This window comes from Acomys minous (genome assembly GCF_964271855.1).
Source record: "Acomys minous genome assembly, chromosome: 2".
Classification (NCBI taxonomy): Eukaryota; Metazoa; Chordata; class Mammalia; order Rodentia; family Muridae; genus Acomys; species Acomys minous.
The window spans coordinates 41,383,900-41,401,281 of NC_140484.1; the positions used below are offsets into that span (position 1 = coordinate 41,383,900).

At 42.8% G+C, this 17,382-nt stretch overlaps 1 protein-coding gene across 4 annotated transcripts in view; it reads left to right on the top strand.

Annotated features, from left to right (window-relative positions):
• Nucleotides 1-1,258: 1,258 nt before the first annotated feature.
• Nucleotides 1,259-17,382, top strand: part of LOC311590769 (uncharacterized protein) — a gene marked incomplete at its 3' end in the record, with an annotated part of 119,918 nt that continues 103,794 nt past the window's right edge. For all 4 annotated transcript variants that reach the window (XR_014776979.1, XR_014776980.1, XM_084770030.1 and 1 more), the window contains exons 1-2: nucleotides 1,259-1,341; nucleotides 9,341-9,402. Coding sequence is in view for 1 of the 4 variants with exons in the window: in XM_084770030.1 (XP_084626156.1) it covers nucleotides 1,313-1,341; nucleotides 9,341-9,402 (91 nt within the window). The remainder of the gene's footprint in view (nucleotides 1,342-9,340; nucleotides 9,403-17,382) is intronic.

Below are 17,382 nucleotides of genomic sequence, written 5' to 3' on the forward strand. Positions count from 1 at the left end.
GCATTTTACAAAATGTTTAACACTTCTCTTTTACATAACATGAATGAGGCGTCCTTTTCAGAGTTTTTCTTATTTATTTTTACTTTTTATCCCCATGAATAAGGCAAGGTGGAGGAAAGCTTTGTAATTTGGTCAAAATTACCCTACACAAAAAAGGCTGCCAACCCCCCCCCCCCAAAAAAAAATCAAAGAGCTGGACTCAGAATGTTGCTTATCTTGTTCTGTTTTCACACAAGCAATTGAGCCACTGTTCTTAACCAGACATATTTACTGACCAAGTTAAAGAATTGAAATATCCACAAAATGACTTCAACAAATGTCTGTCATGACATATAGACTTATTAATACTAAAAAAAAACATTTAAGTAAAAAAAAATACCAACAGTAGTTCAGTTTGACTTCCAATTCTGGCATCTTAGTAAACTAAGCTAAATCAGAAACTCTCATAGAACAGTTTCTCAGAGGACTGGGTGAATATATTTTTCATGTAATATCCTGGAGGCGATGAACACAAAATTACACACAGACAAGGACACACACAAGAGGGACCATTACAGAGACAAGGCACACTATTGAAAACAAGCCTTGTGGGAGACTATCAACCAAAACCCACAAAATATATTTAACAATCTACTGAGTAAGCCATCAGGCATCTCGTTCTCAGATAGGTGCCTTCAGTGTGGGTAGGGGAAAGAAAATTGGACAGAAGGGAGTGGGCAGAAGGCAGGAATCCCTATGGCAGGTACAACCTTCATAATTCATGTGATTTTAAAAAATATATTTTATTATTTTATTCATATTATATCTCAATTGTTATCCCATCCCTTGCATCCTCCCATTCCTCCCTCCCTTCCATTTTTCCCTTACTCCTCTCCCCTATGACTGTGACTGAGAGGGACCTCCTCCCCCTGTATATGCTCATAGTATATCAAGTCTCTTCTTGGTAGCCTGCTATCCTTCCTCTGAGTGCCGCCAGGCCTCCCCATCTAGGGGACTTGGTCAAATATTGGGCACCAGAGTTCGTGTCAAAGTCAGTCCTCACTCTCCACTCAACTGTGGAGAACGTCCTGTCCATTGGATAGATCTGGGTAGGGGTTCAACGTTTACTGCCCGTATTATCCTTGGGTGGTGCCATAGATTGAGCAGGACCCCTGGGCCCAGATCTGCCCATCATAATGTTCTTCTTGTAGGTTTCTAGTACCCTCTGAGTCCTTCTATTTTCCCATTTTCCCTTGCTTCTCTCACCTAGAGTCCCAATAGGAAGTCTTCCCCTCTGACCCACTTTCCTGGTAAGTGAAGACTCTCATGGGACATGCCCCTTGGGCTAGTGTCCAGATATAAGTGAGTATATACCATTTGACTTTTTCTGCTTCTGGGTTAACTCACTCATTATAATCATTTCTAGTTCAATCCATTTGTCCACAAATTTTGGGAATTCCTTGTTTTTAATAGCTAAGTAGTATTCCGTGGGGTAAATGTTGATATGTAAGTTTATGACCTAAATTTGAGCTCTTGAATCCCAATAAATATGTAAGAGGTCACAGGCAAGCACCTAAAAATAGATATGGATAACTGGCTCCCAGAAAAGGAATAATTACATCTCCAACCTCTTTATTAGAAGTTCAATTGCATGAGAATCTTAGTTACTTAATTATGCTTTCATCTGAATGAGACACAGCAAGATCATAAGTTTCAAAGGAATTTGAGGTGGTCATCTTTCCATATGTCCCTAGAAAAATAGTATTATATGACAAGTGATGTGAGTGCTGCCTAACTGGGTCTCACCTGCAATAATGCTGTAGTAACCCTATTACTATAGTTTTATTGGGTTCAGATTTTTTAAATTAATTATTCACTTTACATCCTGGTCATAGGCCTCTCCCTCATTTCCCATCCTCCCACCTCCCTCCCTGTTTTTCCTTCCCCCTCTCCTACTCCTCAGAGAAGGGAAACCCCAAGCTACCCAACCCAGCATACCAAGTCGCATCATGACCGAGGGCATCCCCTTCCCTTGTGGCCCAGTGAGGAAGGGGAAAGTGACAAAAAAACAAAAGCAGGTTAGAGAGTCCATGTCAGAGCCAGATCCAACTTCCATTGCTAGGGTACCCACATGATGACCAAGCTGCCTATCAGCTATGGCTGTGCAGGGAGCCCAGGTCCAGTCTATGCATGGTCTCTGGATGGATCCCCAATATCCACAGCCCACCCCCAGCCTTGGTTAGTTGGCCATGTCAGTCCTCCCATGGAGCTCGTGTCCATTCTGAGTCCTCCATCCTTTCCCTCACTCTTCCCCAGGACTCCCCACTCTCCACCCTATGTTTGGCTGTGCTTCTCTAAATGGAAATGTGCTTTCATCAGCTGCTGGGTGGAGCCACTTAGAGGGCAGCCATGCTAGGCTTCCATCTACAAGCACTGCAAAGTATCATCAATAGTGCCAAGGGCTGGCGGTCTCCTATGGGAGGGTTTCAGGTTGGGCCAGGCAACAGCTGGACATTTCCTCATTACCCTGCTCCATCCTTGTCTCTGCCCGTCTTGTAGGCAGGGCAAGTCGTGCGTCAAAGTTTCTATGGGTAGGTTGGTGTTCCCCTCCTTCCACCAGGAGTTGTGTGTAGTTAGAGAGTGTCTTCTTCAGTCTTCATGACCATGCTACTAGGAGTCTCATCTAGAGTCAGCCTCATACCCTCCCTGGAGCCTAGCCTGTTGTAGGTCTCTAGGTTGTTACAGAGAAGCCCCCACCCAAGGCTTCTTTTCTCTCTGCAGGCCCCTCTGTCATCCCGTCCCCACTCACCCCAGGTCTGATATTGAATCTCCTTTCTCTCTATGCTTCTTCTCTTAACACGTTTCCTCTCTTTAACGACTTCTGTCTATTCCACTTCTACTTCTGGATGAGAGTTAAGCATCTGCCCTTGAGTCCTCCTTGTTACTTAGCTTCTTTGGGTCTATGGATTGCAATGTGGTTGTCCTGTACTATATGGCTAAAAGCCACTTAGAAGTGAGTACATACTGTGTGTATCTTTCGACTCTTGAGCTAAATTGTTTTGGTCCCAACCATCGTTAACACTTTATTTGTTCTGTTTCTCTAAAATGTGATTCTATTTCAATGCCTAAATCTCCCAACTTTAAAGAAAAAAAGTGGAGCAATGAAATAAATGCAGCAACTACTTCTTGTGATTTTCCTAAGTGTTGAGTGAGTTAATGTGTGTTTCAAGCTTGATTAAAGTCTGACTGGCAGCATACAGAATTGCTAGACCCACTCTCCCAGTTGCCCTTAGAATCAATGCAACCCCAAAGTGTTTGTTAACCCAACACACTGAATTACTAGGACAGAAAATGCTGCATAGTTTTCTTTTCCCATGGCTGCTTCTGCCTTTCCAGAAAGACACTTAAAGTTTTGTGTCTTTACCATGTCTCCTGCAGGAAAGCATGAAAAGGTGTTTGGTTAACTAGTTTTGGATGTCCTGTCCAGTGGGTAGTATATGTCCTTAGTCAGCAGGAGCAAGGGTGATTGTGTGATGTATTTTGGACAGGAAGCTCTGAAACAGTAATCATTACATTTAGAAACAGAAACTTGAATGGCTATTTCATAGCTGGTTACAGGATGGAGAGTTAGGGTCAGTTCAGACAATCCAGATCACTGATGAAGACTACAGGGACTAGAGACACAGCTAGTGGGAAGCCAGCATGAAACTTGGGCAAGGAACAAGCCTTTGTGCAGGAAACCCACCAGGAGTCTGGAGAGGTCAGTACAGTGTAATCTCCCTAATTAGTTGATACAAAGAGGATAGAAAAGAATGTTAGCCGGGGGTGTAGGCAGATATGGACTGTTGAGGAGAAGAAAGAAGGTGACCCAGACTGGAGGAAGCTATGCTTTTTCAGAGTTCCTTCGGCCACTGCCTTACCCCTTCCCTGCCGTTGTTCTACCTAGGATAAAGGAGGTGGGGAAAATCAACAGTTTCGTTAAGTAGGAAAACAAATGAGGTGGTCATTTGCTCTTCTTTCTGTAGACACTCTCTTGGTTACTAATTCTGGAGGCCCAAACACATTGGCACCACCCAGAAGTACCTGGGAAGTCTCAGTGAGAAATTGTCTACATTTGGTCGGTTTATAGGCATGTCTGTAGGAAATGCTTTACTTAGCTGATGTGAGAAGACGTGGAGCCCAGTGATCAGGGACTCTGTATTAAGAGTGGAGGAGAGCTGAGCACAATCAGGAGAGAGAACACGGGGCATTCGTTCTGCCCTGGTTTTGATTACAGATATCATATGATCAGCTGTTTGACTTTCTGGCCTGACTTCTCCTCAAAGATTGGCCTTAAACTGGAATTATAAACGGAAACACACCCCTCTCTATCTTTTAAGTTGCTCTTTCCCAGGATATCACAACAACAAAAATCAAACTAAAACAAGAGCATTACAATAGAGCCCCTGAAATGATGACTTTCCAAGGTTGGGCAGTGCCACTGACAAGAATCATGCAATCACTTCTTCATAGGCTGATAGCCGTATCAACCCCACTTTCTTTAGAACACTCTGGAATCTTGACCTGTGTCCCACTTTCCCAGACCAAGGAGATAATTCTTAAATTCCTAACTTGTGTTTTTAACATATATGACTTTTTTTTTAGCAAAGAAAATAATACTAAATTCAATGATTATATGCAAAGCTTAAACTATTTGCTGTGGTTATACAGATATTCCTGTCTAGATTGGATGCAAACAGCAAAGTACTACAGCAGTATGATCTGATCAGTAAAAGCCAGTACCCACTAAAGTTCAAGCACACAGTGATTTTTTTTTCCTTCCTTATTTCCCTGATCCTATATTTAAAATGCCTTCCTGACTCCAGTTTCATCTAACAGCCAAAGTACCATTCCTGTAGCATTGCTGATTATTGAAACTTCTTGATAACATTGAAAAGATAGCAAAATGGTTCCGTGGGAAAAGGCACCTGCCACCAAATGTGATGCTCTGAGTTAGAGCCCAGGACCCTCATCAAAAAGGAAGAGAGGAGAGTCCAGCAAGTTGTCCTCTGACCACCATGTGCATGCAATGACATATACACATGTGTCACAGAATGGAATGAGAAGACATACTGGACCCTTGGGGGTTGTCCTCTGGCCTATACAAGCATGCACGCTAGCATGCGCGTACACACACACACACACACACACACACACACACACACACACACACACACATTTGCACACATATTTGATGCACACATTAAATTAACAAATAAACAAACAAACAAATAAATGTAATGTTTTTTAAAGAAAGAACATTCTGTCTAATCCCACTATATTCAACTCTCACGTCCATCTTTGTCCCACACCTTCACGCAACTCTTACTGCCCTCCCCTAAATTCCCTGATGGCCTCCACATCTCCCTCCTGAAGTTCCTTCCACACCTCATCTTTTCAGGACTATGAACAAGGGTTACATTATAGCTTAGGGGCCTAGCTTCCTGCCAGCCCCTCTCCTGGTGTTCAGACCTCCCTTTCTAACCCCTCATGCCTGTGCCTCTGTGCTCATGCCTCCTCTGTCCTGTCCCTTTGCCATTGGAGAACTTTAGAGCTCAATCCTCGAATCATTTTTTCATTTTTTTCCCTCTATTTAGTGATATCACTCTGCTTCATAGTTTCAGATCACTGCCTTATGCTGACGATTCCAGAATCTGTTTCTTTGGCTTCAGCTTCTCCCTGGCTCACACATGCACCCCCGCTCTCTCACCGCATCCAGTCAGAGTCTTACTTCTTGAACATATCGAAACTCAGAATGCCAGATGTTACACACACATCTGCTCTCCCATACATCACAGTTCCTGGAGAATTCCTTCTCGTGGTCACCGTACCCAACACGTTAAGAGTTCCTTTGATTCCCTCCTACTCTCTTTCTCTTACCCCAACCCACCAGGGAGTTCTGGTGGCTTTATCTCAAAATACAGTCACCTCTCCCTGCTTGTCCACTCGACTACTAGGATCTCCAGCTTAGATCACCGCAGCCTCCCAGCTCATCTCCTCACTCTGCCCTTCCCAGTGAGAGTGAGCAAAGCAGGCAGATGCACCCTGCTATCCCTACAGGCTTTGCTCAGACCCTCTCTGATGGAGGCTCATCTTTCAGAATCCTTTTCACTCTGTTTGGTGTACACGCTCATCTCTCCAGCCCCACTCCTCATTTGCTAGCCTTTCACCATGCTTCCCTCCTCATTACTTTTTATCAGGTAAATTCCTGCCTTGGGACCTTTCTAGTGGCTTAAGAGTCTGTTTGCCTCAAATTTTATCCCAACTATTATCTGAGTGGTTCATGTTAACCTAAATCCCCTAGTTAACTATTTCCTTGCTGGTGCCCTCTGATCCCCCTAGAATCCACACACCTCCATCCAAAGTCAAAACCTTTTCTGGAACGCCCAACATCCTGAAGCTTTACCCACAAATCCAGGGGATTTATCCCATTCATTCTCATAAATCCATCAGCTCTAATTTAAAATGATCCTTAAAAAATTTTTTTTGTCTGGCTTGCTGCAGCAAAAGTGAGAGATGTAAATCTTCATTTCATCCAGAAACACAGGGTAGCAAGGTACATATCAATTTCTCAATACATACTAGCTGAGTTGATTGACAGATGTTTGAACAAAAGGTAGTCTGGATGCTACAGCGCACAGACCAGAACTGAAACTGCTTTTCTCAGGCTTCACTGTCTTTCCTTCAGCATCTGGAGGGGAGGGGGGCAGAGAGAGTGGCCTGGGTTCCACACCCAGTGGGCTGTTTCAGGCACTGCTTGCCTCCAGACAAGAATGGACAGTCCTGGAGGTCAAAGGTCTCAAGGTCCTGTTTCTCGCTCAGGGTGAAGCTTAGAGAGCTCAGGGTGAGGCCGGTGGCTGGCCACTAGGCCAGGTTCCCAAGTCTCACTGGGGAGGTGGAAAATGACTTTTCCACTTTACAGTTTAGCTCTTTTAGAATGAGAGTGTTGGTATCTGAAGGCACTGGAGACTTAGGAACTCCACAAGCCTGTGACGATACTGAAAGTGTTACAGGTCCTTGTTTGGGCCGCTGCCCCAAGCACGGCAGAGGAAGCAGGCAGATATCTGAACCCAGCTGGCAGGCAGGTTCAGTGAGACACAGGCCCAGCTGTTGCTTCACCAGTGGTCAGCACTGAACAAGCAGTGGTGGAGCGGCTGCCGAGGCACTCTGCTGTCACAGCCTGACCACCAGGTGCCTAGTGGCATTTTCCCCTCCTAGAATAAAGGGAGTCTTAGACGGTCATGGTGGAGGAATGGCGAGCAAGAGAGTGAGCAAGCATGCCAGCAGCCTTTATTTATAACCATTGGGCAGTGGGGATAGGCTTTGAGGGTGAATGTGTCTGATTCACTAGGGCTAAGGATGCCAGAATACTTCATCTACAGTACCTCATTTACATGCAGTAACATGCATCAGGTCCTATCACAAGAATGAGAAAGCAGTTCTTCTTTACCCTATGGGTGAGGGGATAACTTCTAGGTACTATTAAAGGTTATTTGCTGGAGGCTTGGAACTCCTCAGAATAGGATGGGATACTTCCATGAATTCCCTATGCTTGCTGAAAGAAGGTTCCTTATCAGGAAAGAGTAGGTAGGACCTGTAATTTTCCTTGAGTGCTATGAGACACTTTTTACAAGATCTGGGCACAGCAGACAAGATGGAGCGAAGACCCCACTGAGAAAGGGGAGTCCACCATTATAGACCAGGTATAAACATGGCTATCCAGACATGTCAGACTTCAACCTTATCCAGCCAAGTCCCACAGCTGACTGTGCTGCGTGCGGGACTGTGCTTGAGTGGCATGTGCGTTCAGGAGCTTGTGCGCATCGCAAGGCTGGATCCGATGTCGGCAAAGCACCTCCTCACAGTGTGTGCCACGGGTGTTTTTAGTTACGTCACCTAGCCCCAGCCCTGGCCAAGTGTGGTGATCTGTTCCTTAGCTGGCGCATCTAAACAGAGAAGGTGATAACTGAGAAATGAAACACATCTGTGTGAATTTTCTGTTCTATCCCTCATAATCTGAGCATACTCATCCATCTCTTAAGGAGCTCCAGCTTTCATAATAGAGTCAGGGGTGGGGCGATCCATTTTCTTTTACAGAACGTGGTTACCCTTGAGTAAAGCATTGTGATTCTCGTGTTTTTTAAAATGTTATTTGAATATATAGCAAAAACGTTTTTTATAATTGTACATTAGTTTTACAAAACATTACAGTGTAATTATTTACTTGCTCCTGTTAGACTTAATATTCCATTCTGTTCTGTTCTGTTCAGTTCAATTATTAACACTTTGCTTCTCAAGTATGCACAGGTCTCTCAGTTGTCTAGGAAACTCTTTCTGGGCTTCCTGAGTTAATATTCAAAGACTTGCTGAGAGCCAGCAGGATGTAGGCATGGCCTTCACACAGGCAGAAGCTCAGTACTGCTGGATGCTGGTTGGCAGCAGCTCTTCTCTATTCAGATTATAATGATGTTGTTTGCTTAGGTTTGAACACAAAGTTCGCCAAGAGGGCACCTGAGAAAGCTCCATTGTATGACCTAGCACATTACCCTCTTCTCCTTACAGAGGCTTCCAGGGAGAAAAGGCAACCTTTAGGTACCAAATTATTCATCTCTGTGTTAGTTTTCTTCTTTCACAGCAATTGCAGGAATATGGAACTTCAGTAGAGAAAGCTGACTGTCTTTCTAAATTAAAAGTTTTTCTGATTGCTCTGATATATATCCACATGCTTTCATCCAAGCTGCGACTGAAATTGACATTTAAAGGGCCCTAGCATTATAATTAGCCATAACTACAATGTCAATAACCCGAAAGCAGGATTTGGTATAGGAAGATGTAGTTTTCTCTTTAGGGCATTCTCCACAAATGCACCCTGTCAATGTCTCTTGTGGAAACAGCTCAGTTCAGTTCATCCTTGAACAGAATGGGAGCCTCTGATGTGCACAGTTCTGGTACAGCCCTGCTCATCATTTGTACACAGCCTAGGTTGTGAGAGGAGGTAAGGCTGCCTTTCCTGACATCATCTTCCACTTCACAGGCTGTGTCTACTGTTTGTAGCTGATGAACCAAAGATGCTCAGAAAGACAGTGGGCTGTTGTTGAGAGGGTACCACAAAAAGCATCCAGCAGGAGCTGATGTTTATAGATGCTTTCTTATATCCAAAAGCAGAAAAAGGAGGAGGACACAGTGGGGTTATAATTTACATTTGTATTATTTATTTATACATCAAACACAGAATCTGTGAGCAGAGTCTTGCTTCCAGCTCACACAGCAGGTTTGAATACTCAACTGTTGCCAGCACATCTCTCTCTCTCTCTCTCTGCAGACTTGGCAGCTCCATCAGCCCAACTGTCAAAAAAAATGAGTTCACCTTCTCCATGATCCCAGGTATGTGCACCTTTTAAATGAATGTTCACCTTCCTCATGTACCCACAGCAAGATCTCAGTAGACCTGATGCATATTGAGCTACTTGGCCTCTTACTAATTTTATGGCTTTGAGCACATGGCTTGATGACTATAAATCTCAGTGTTGTATTATGCACCCTAGGCTCAACGAAAGTACCGGTCTTATTTGGTTCGTGTTTGGACCAGTGCATGTACATGTGGCTCACCACTTGGCAGAGCAGAGATGGCTGTCCTTTAGTGGGAGATTGGTTCCAGCACCCACTCAGACACCAAATGTGCAGATACCCAAGTCCTGTCTCTAAAATGGCATGGTATTTGCACTTATCCCACTCACATCCTCCAGTATACTTTAATTCATTCCCACATTACTTACAATATTGAATACAATGCAAATGCTAGGATGTGATTTTATACTATATAATTTGGTGAATAACACCAAGAAAAATTTGTTGAGTCCAGATGCAATTAAGTTTTTTTTTTCTAAAATTTCCACCTCACCATTGTAGTTTATGAACCAGAGATGCTCAGAAAGACTGTGGGCTGAGAATTGGTTGAACCTATATATGTGAATCCTGTGATATTGAAGGTCAACTATTCTCACCAAAGACTATCTGTTATCATTATGTATTAGTGGCAGCATAGAATACCTCCTTCCAGGGGTGCTTTTATAAATAAAAGTTCAAAAATTGTAGCGAGTTCTAAAGATGTCTTGGCTTCTGATCAATTTGGAGTTGACACAAGTAGTCAATTGAGGCATAGATTTAAGTGCAAGTAGTTGATGTGTCATGTGATGTCAGAAGCAAGATGAGAAAGTGAAGTGAGATGAGGAAGAGAGATATGCCAGCATCAGATTCATAATTGCTACATTCATATGCATAAGCCATTTCATATCATGGAAGACAACTATGAAAGTTTCAGGACTCATGTGAGCCAGTGTTAAACTTGTTACAGATGAAGTGGCCCTCGTGTATCCATCACTTAATGATGAGGATGCTTGCTGGGTACTTCTAGGAACTTCTATTACTGTGTCAACATCACAGATGTACTGACCCAAGCCTATATGGTACGACCTGCTGTACCCTAAAGCTTTCACACAGCTTCTTCCAGACAGGTGGAACATTCACTGGTAGGTTCACTCATACTGAGGCTTTGTTCTGGTGATGGTTTCAACCTACAGTCAGCTCTTCTAGAGGTTCCAGGAATTTCTTAGCTGCCTCATCCTTTTTTCTCTCATTAGATAACAGAGACTGATTTCTTGAACCACGTAAGCTCCTGAGAGATTGCAGTGAATTGCAAGCAGAATGGCTTTTTTCTGCTGGTCATTCTCTGGTTGTGGAGGGCATGGTGCAGAGGTAGATGAGCATGACATATCGTCTCCAGTCCAAGTCACTAGAAGTTTCCACTGAAGAGGTCCTTCTTGAATATTTATTAGTCTCTTTTCCTCCAGTAAAGCATCCTTAAGGAATCTCTGTCATTATGTTCTTGTTTCTCAAGGCTATAAACATGGTGGCAGAAGATACTCCTGGCCATCAAGCAATTTCCACCTTCGTGGTCTGTGGTGCTTTGAATAAGTATGGGCCCCATAGACTTATGCACTTGAATGCTTAGGGACTTAGGAGTTGTGGCCTAATTGGAGTAGCTGTAGCCTTGTTAAAAGAAGTGTGTCGTTGTGGGGGGGGGTGGAGTATTTGAGGTCTCCTATGCCCAAGCTATGCACAATGTGTCACACAAATCCCCTTCTGCTGCCTGTGGATCAAGATGTAGAACTCTCAGCTCCTTCTCCAGTACCATGTCTGCCTGGATACTGCCATGTTTCCTGCCATGATGATAATGGACTAAACCTCTGAAGCTGTAAGCCATCCTAAATTAAACCTCTTCCTTTGTAAGAGTTGCTGTGGTCATGGTGTCTCTTCATAGCAATAAAACCCTAAGACGTGGTCCTTAATCACTTAAGTGTTAGGTTCAGTCACTTAACACTAACTCTTAGCAGCACATTAGCTGTGTATATGTATACTTTGGCCCATGATTATGAAGAAAGGAGATTAAATTAAGAGTGAGAAAATGGTGTGGTTGAGAACCATAGGATATATGAGACCTAGAAGGTTGATTTTTGCATACACACAGAGACACATTTGGACATGATAAAAAGGATAGTGCTATGGACATGTAAATGCACATACAGTCTTTTATTATCAGCATGTTATTGTGTGCTATATGTAGTTATGTACACTGTGCTATTGCAAGACTGGTAGTATCACCACACACACTAGGAATTATGCATTGTGATGTCACAATGACCATGACATCCCTAAGTGAGGGGAGCTCTTCAGACCCATTGTGACCTCATGGAACCACCATTGTATAGGAGGATCAGTGCTGACTGACTTGGCAGTATGTGGAACATAGCTATATACCAAACAGATTTAAAAATGCAAAGATAACAAACTGGAGAAGTAGTCCACCAGTATACTGCTTACCTAGTATGTATAAGGCCTTAGACTCAAGCCTCAGTACTCAAAAAAAAAAATAGTATAAAATAGTCATTGTCCCATCAGTGATTTAAACAGCATCTTCTGTATCATGTGTTTGGATAACATTCTGTAGATGTCTACTAAACTCCGCACTCAGTAACATCACACCAATGACTTCATGTCACAATGGTAGAGATCAGCAAATGGTATTAATTGCAAGCTTTTATTCAGCACAATTTAATATTTACTAGCATTCCACTGGTTATAACTGCTGTGGCAACTCAGTTTCAAGCCCACTGAAAATCTTGATGAGCTATTGGGAGTGTGGCAGGTCTGCTGATTTCTGGTGAGAGGAGAGGAAGTCTGAATAAGCTCTCCTTCATCAGATATGTTATTCTGTAGCACTAGTAGCTTAGCGTCCTTATCCACTGCTAGGAAACACCCACAGTCAGAGACCAGGGATCTTTAGAATATGCCACATATTATTATGTGCTATATGCTCATGAGGCTACTTATGAATCTTTTACTTTCAAGTAAGGTTGTCTTAAACTGCTTTGAGACTTGCAGGGAGCCTCTACACACCCCTCACCTTCTTTCTACGTTAACATTTTATATAAACATAGCAAAATTGACAAAATCTAGAAACTAAGGCCAGCAAAATGACTCAGTAAATGAAAATGATTGTTTACCTCTGGCCTTCACAAGCATGCATGTACACACACACACACACACACACACACACACACACACACACACACACACACAATGACAACTTTAAAAATCTAAAGTTATTTTTATTAAAGTATATGTCTACTTTACCAATCTTCTCTTCAAAGTTTGCTTTCTTTTCCAGAATTCTATTGAGTAACTCCACCTACAATTGATTGTTATTTCTCCAACTTTTAGGAATCTTTTGTTCTTTCTATTTCGTCATAATCTCAACATGTCTGTGTCTGGGTCCAGTGTGCTTATTATATCTTAGAAGAGGTAACTTTACCATGAAAACCAGGTGATTCTATTTGTTACAATTAATTTTATGTATCAACTTGGCTGGGCCAAAGAACACCCATCTATTTGATCAAACACTATTGTGAGTGAGTAAGAGTAATTCAAGTTGGCATTTGAGCTGGTAAACTAGCTAGTTGAGAGTAACTAGCTGTGTCCTCATAGCTCTTGACTAATGCAAGCATTAGTCACATGACCAAGGACTGTTAATAGGCTATGTTGCTGTCCCAAGCCAACAGGAGGAGTGGATTTAACCTGACCTCCTTGGAGCTCAGACATTGGTCTTCATCTTTGGAATCTAACAAAAGCATGGCTTTTGACTCACTACCCCAAATGTAGTGCTGTCACCATCAGCTCTCCTGGCTTGCAGGCCATTGAATTTGAAGCAATATCTTTGGCTGCTCCGGGTATTTAGCTTGTTCAGCCTTTTAATCTTCAGATTTATCAGATTCTATGGGTATGTGGTCCTTTCTTACTTCCTTCTCTCCTTCCTTCCCCCATGCTCTTTAACTAGCTGTGTCCCCGTAACTCTTGACTAATGCAAGCATTAGTCACATGACCAAGGGTGATATCACTGGTAATCGGCTATGTTGCTGTCACAAGACTCTTGCCATGATGTTTCAGGAAGAACATTTTATCTTTATGGTATATTTTCCAAAAAAAAGTGTACACCTTCATTTCAACCATAAGAAAATATCAGACAAAATCAAATTGACTTTTCATCTCATGTTCAAAGTTTGTCTGTGAACCATGAAAACTAGGAGTCCTCCTGGAATTCTTCATCTTCCCCACTCCTACAGCATTCAGGGCTTCCTAACCTGACCTAGGTATCAAGTCTCCTCTTTAGGCAAAATGAAGCAAGTGCTGAGACAAACTGTTTAAAGCACATATCTTCACTGCTACATTTGGTCTCTAAGAGCATTAGGGCAAAGCAGCTTTGGACTGTCCATTCTCTAGAGCCTAGTGACCATCCACTCCAGGTCAAAACACATTGGGTTATTTCCCAAAAGCTGTAACTGGAGTTCCAGGCAGAGTTAATGCAACTGGAGGAGACCCAGATCTATATCCAGTGGGCCCTGCTGAGAATTTCTGCTCAACAAACCAAACTCCTTCTTTCTGAGCTATGAATTTAGTCTGAAAGAAGATTCACCTGTTGCTCCAACACTACTGCTCTCAGGCAAGATCCTTTCATCAACACCTCCTAATATCTGAATAGCTGTGACTTTTCAAAGATTGACATCTTGGTGTACTTTCCCTCCTCTTCCTCCTCCTCCTTCTTTTTACTTCCTCTCATAAAAAAGAAAATGAAATCCTTGTGCACACAGATTCAGGCAGAGAGAAAACCACTTACAACAGAGTTATATACCAGGCTTTCACTAAGCTGAAGAATCCCAAAAGATGCCAGGAGTTTTCAAACAGTGCTTCAGAGGAAAGAAGCAGGCCTGGGGCTGATGACTTGGTGGTTAAGAGGATATGCTCTACCAGAGGACCAGAGTTTGATTCCTGCCATCCTCAGTGGGTGGTTCATTATCACCTTCAACTCCTCTGGCTACCATGAGCACCTGCACTCTCATGCACACGTACACACACACACACACACACACACACACACACACACACACACACACATGTATCCTTCAAAAATGTCCTACCACACCATGCTGTGGGCCCAGGATGAAGTGCCTTCAGACATCAGTGGAAACAGCTAGAGGTTACTCTCAGATTTCTTTCATGGATACATGAGACAGCACTTTCCACAAACAGTGTCTGATTTTTCTTTTTCTTTTTCACTTGCAATTGCACTGCTCTCGATGAAATGTTTCTTCATGTTCAGCAAGTACATGGGGTTTTGTGACTTGTATTTGTAGGTTGAACATCAGCTCTGCCTCATCCCATTTTCCTTTACTCCAGCATCTCACTTTAAATGTGGGATTTTATTTTATTTTATTTTATTTTATTTTTGTATTTCTGGAAAGAACTGAAATGGCTTTTGCAATAAAAGGACTGAACGATGGGCATATCTATAGCTAGGACATAGCCTTCCAGTTGTCTGGACTTCCCTGTCTTGCCCTAGGCCTCACCTTTTCAAGGCAGTTTGCCCCACAATGGTTTCCCTTTGTGACTTGTACTATTTCTCTCTGTTTTTTGCCCCTTTGCTGATTTTCAGACTAACAAGTGGCTTTCCAGAGATCTTCCAAAAGTGACAAAGGAACTTTTTTCTATCTTGATCTCATGATCTAAACACACTGGTGTGTTTCATTGTACAGGGGGCCACATGGTGCTTTGGCCAATGGGTGCATCTGACCAGCTCTGATCCCTTTGCCCTGACCACAGCCATCTGAGCCATTCTCAGCACACCAGTGTCAAATGCTCAACAGTCCTCTTGTAGACCCGAGTTTCAAGTGAGTCTTTGTTTAAGAAGAAGTTTCTAAATCTGTGGCTTGCAATACCTTTGGGGTAGACTGACCCTTTCACAGGGGTAGCATATCAGATGCCCTCCATATCAGATATTTATATCATAATTCATAACAGTAGCAAAATTACAGTTATGAGGTAGCAATGAAAAATTTTATGGTTGAGGCTCACCACAACATGAGGAGCTGTATTAGAGGGTTGCAGTGTTAGGGATGGTGAGAACCACTTGTTTAAGACCTTCTCGTTTCTTTCCTTAGGAAATAGTATTTTAAGAACTAATCTGGACTTTAGCCATGGGCACAGACACATGAGAAGTCATTGCTTCTAATTGTTTCCAGTAGACAAAGGTGGCATAATTTCTTGAATTCATACTAATCCTTTCAATTTTAATACAAGACTGCAGTACTTACTGTCTTTGCCTTATTTGTACTGCCTGCCCTTGTGTTATACTGAGAATTCTGCCTGCTAATGTTATAAGACATAATAGAATTTGAATATCATGCAATTACTGAGTTGTTTTATTTGTACACAAAGCAATTCCTCTATAGGAAAATGATTTTCAAAAATGCACATACTGGGGCTAGAGAGATGTCTCACTGTTTACAAACATTTTCTGCTTTTCCAGAAGACTGAAATGTTGTTGCCAGCACCCACATCATGTAACTAACTCTCACCTGTAACTCCAGCTCCTGTGGAGTCACTCTTCTGGCTTCTGTGGGCACCTACAGATACACCCAGACATAAACATATGTAATAGCTAAAAAGTCCAAATATACATGCATGTGCTGTCGTACATCCCAATATACACACTGCAAACACACACATACACACACGCATGTGCACACACACGCACACACACACACACACACACACGCATGTGTGCACACACACACACATGCACACATGCAAGTACACACATGCACAAAGCATCTGAAAAAAATTGAACCTGTTTAGGTGGTATATCTTCTGGAGCACTTTAACTCTCTACAGAGACTCTTCTTGAATTTGTTAATCCCTCTGATTTGTAAGTTTACAGGAGTGTGACCTTTGTACAATCCCTGGAACATTTTTCATTAAATGAGTTTCCCCTGTGTGAGTCCTGGGAGAACTGCATGAATCCCACATCCTAGAATTGCTCCACTTGATAACTGTGAGTTTCAAAGGCAGGAGTTTCTTCTGAACTCCCTGGCCCTTCCCAGTCTGTTCCACCCTGTGCTGTCTCCTTGGCTTGCTTCCCAGATGCTCCTCCCCCAGGGCAGCTTTGCTCTGGGGAGAATTCCATAGGTAGTTCTGAGGGCCTTACAACTTCTTTAAGCTGCCCTACTCACCCGTTACCTTGTTCTCCCCGCCACTCCCTGCTCACCCCCATTACTGCTTGACATCCTGTACTGTCACAATCATTTCCCTTTTTCTAGCACCCGATAGATTCTAAGCTTAGAATGGAATCACCTTGTGAGTCTTCCTCATTAGTGTAAGTTACAATTGGAGCAGCTGGTCCTTAGCACGCACCACTGGCCCTCAAATTCAAGTGTCCTCTTGCTTCCTTCTGCTTTTGTCACAGATGTTTGTTCCATCAGTTTACAGACATCTCAGTGGTTTTTCTCTACCAGGTAATGCATTTGTGATCACAGAAATAATCCGTCAACAACACAGACTTACATGGTGTTTTTGAATTTGAAGAGTGGCCATTTGTTTTCACAGGGGCTCAGGGACATTTGGGCATAAGATAGGACTAAACCATTGTCTATTCAATGATTAGGATTAACAAACGTGCATTGTGTCTTCTTGACTGCAGCATAGCATTCCAGTGGCACCACACCAGCCTGTGGTTGGGGAAAACTCAAACTCACATATAACAGTGCAGTGAGACATTAGCATGACCAACGCCATGTTAGAGGCACCATTCTGAACTTAGAGACTAACATACAGGCCCAAACATGCCAAAATGGAAGCCAAGACCTGATCCATCAAAGACCTAGTTCATACTTCCTCCATCTGGGAAAGTCATTAAATGTACTAATTTTGTTTTTGTTTTTGTTGTTGTTTTTTTTCCTTCTGTAGTTCTGCTTC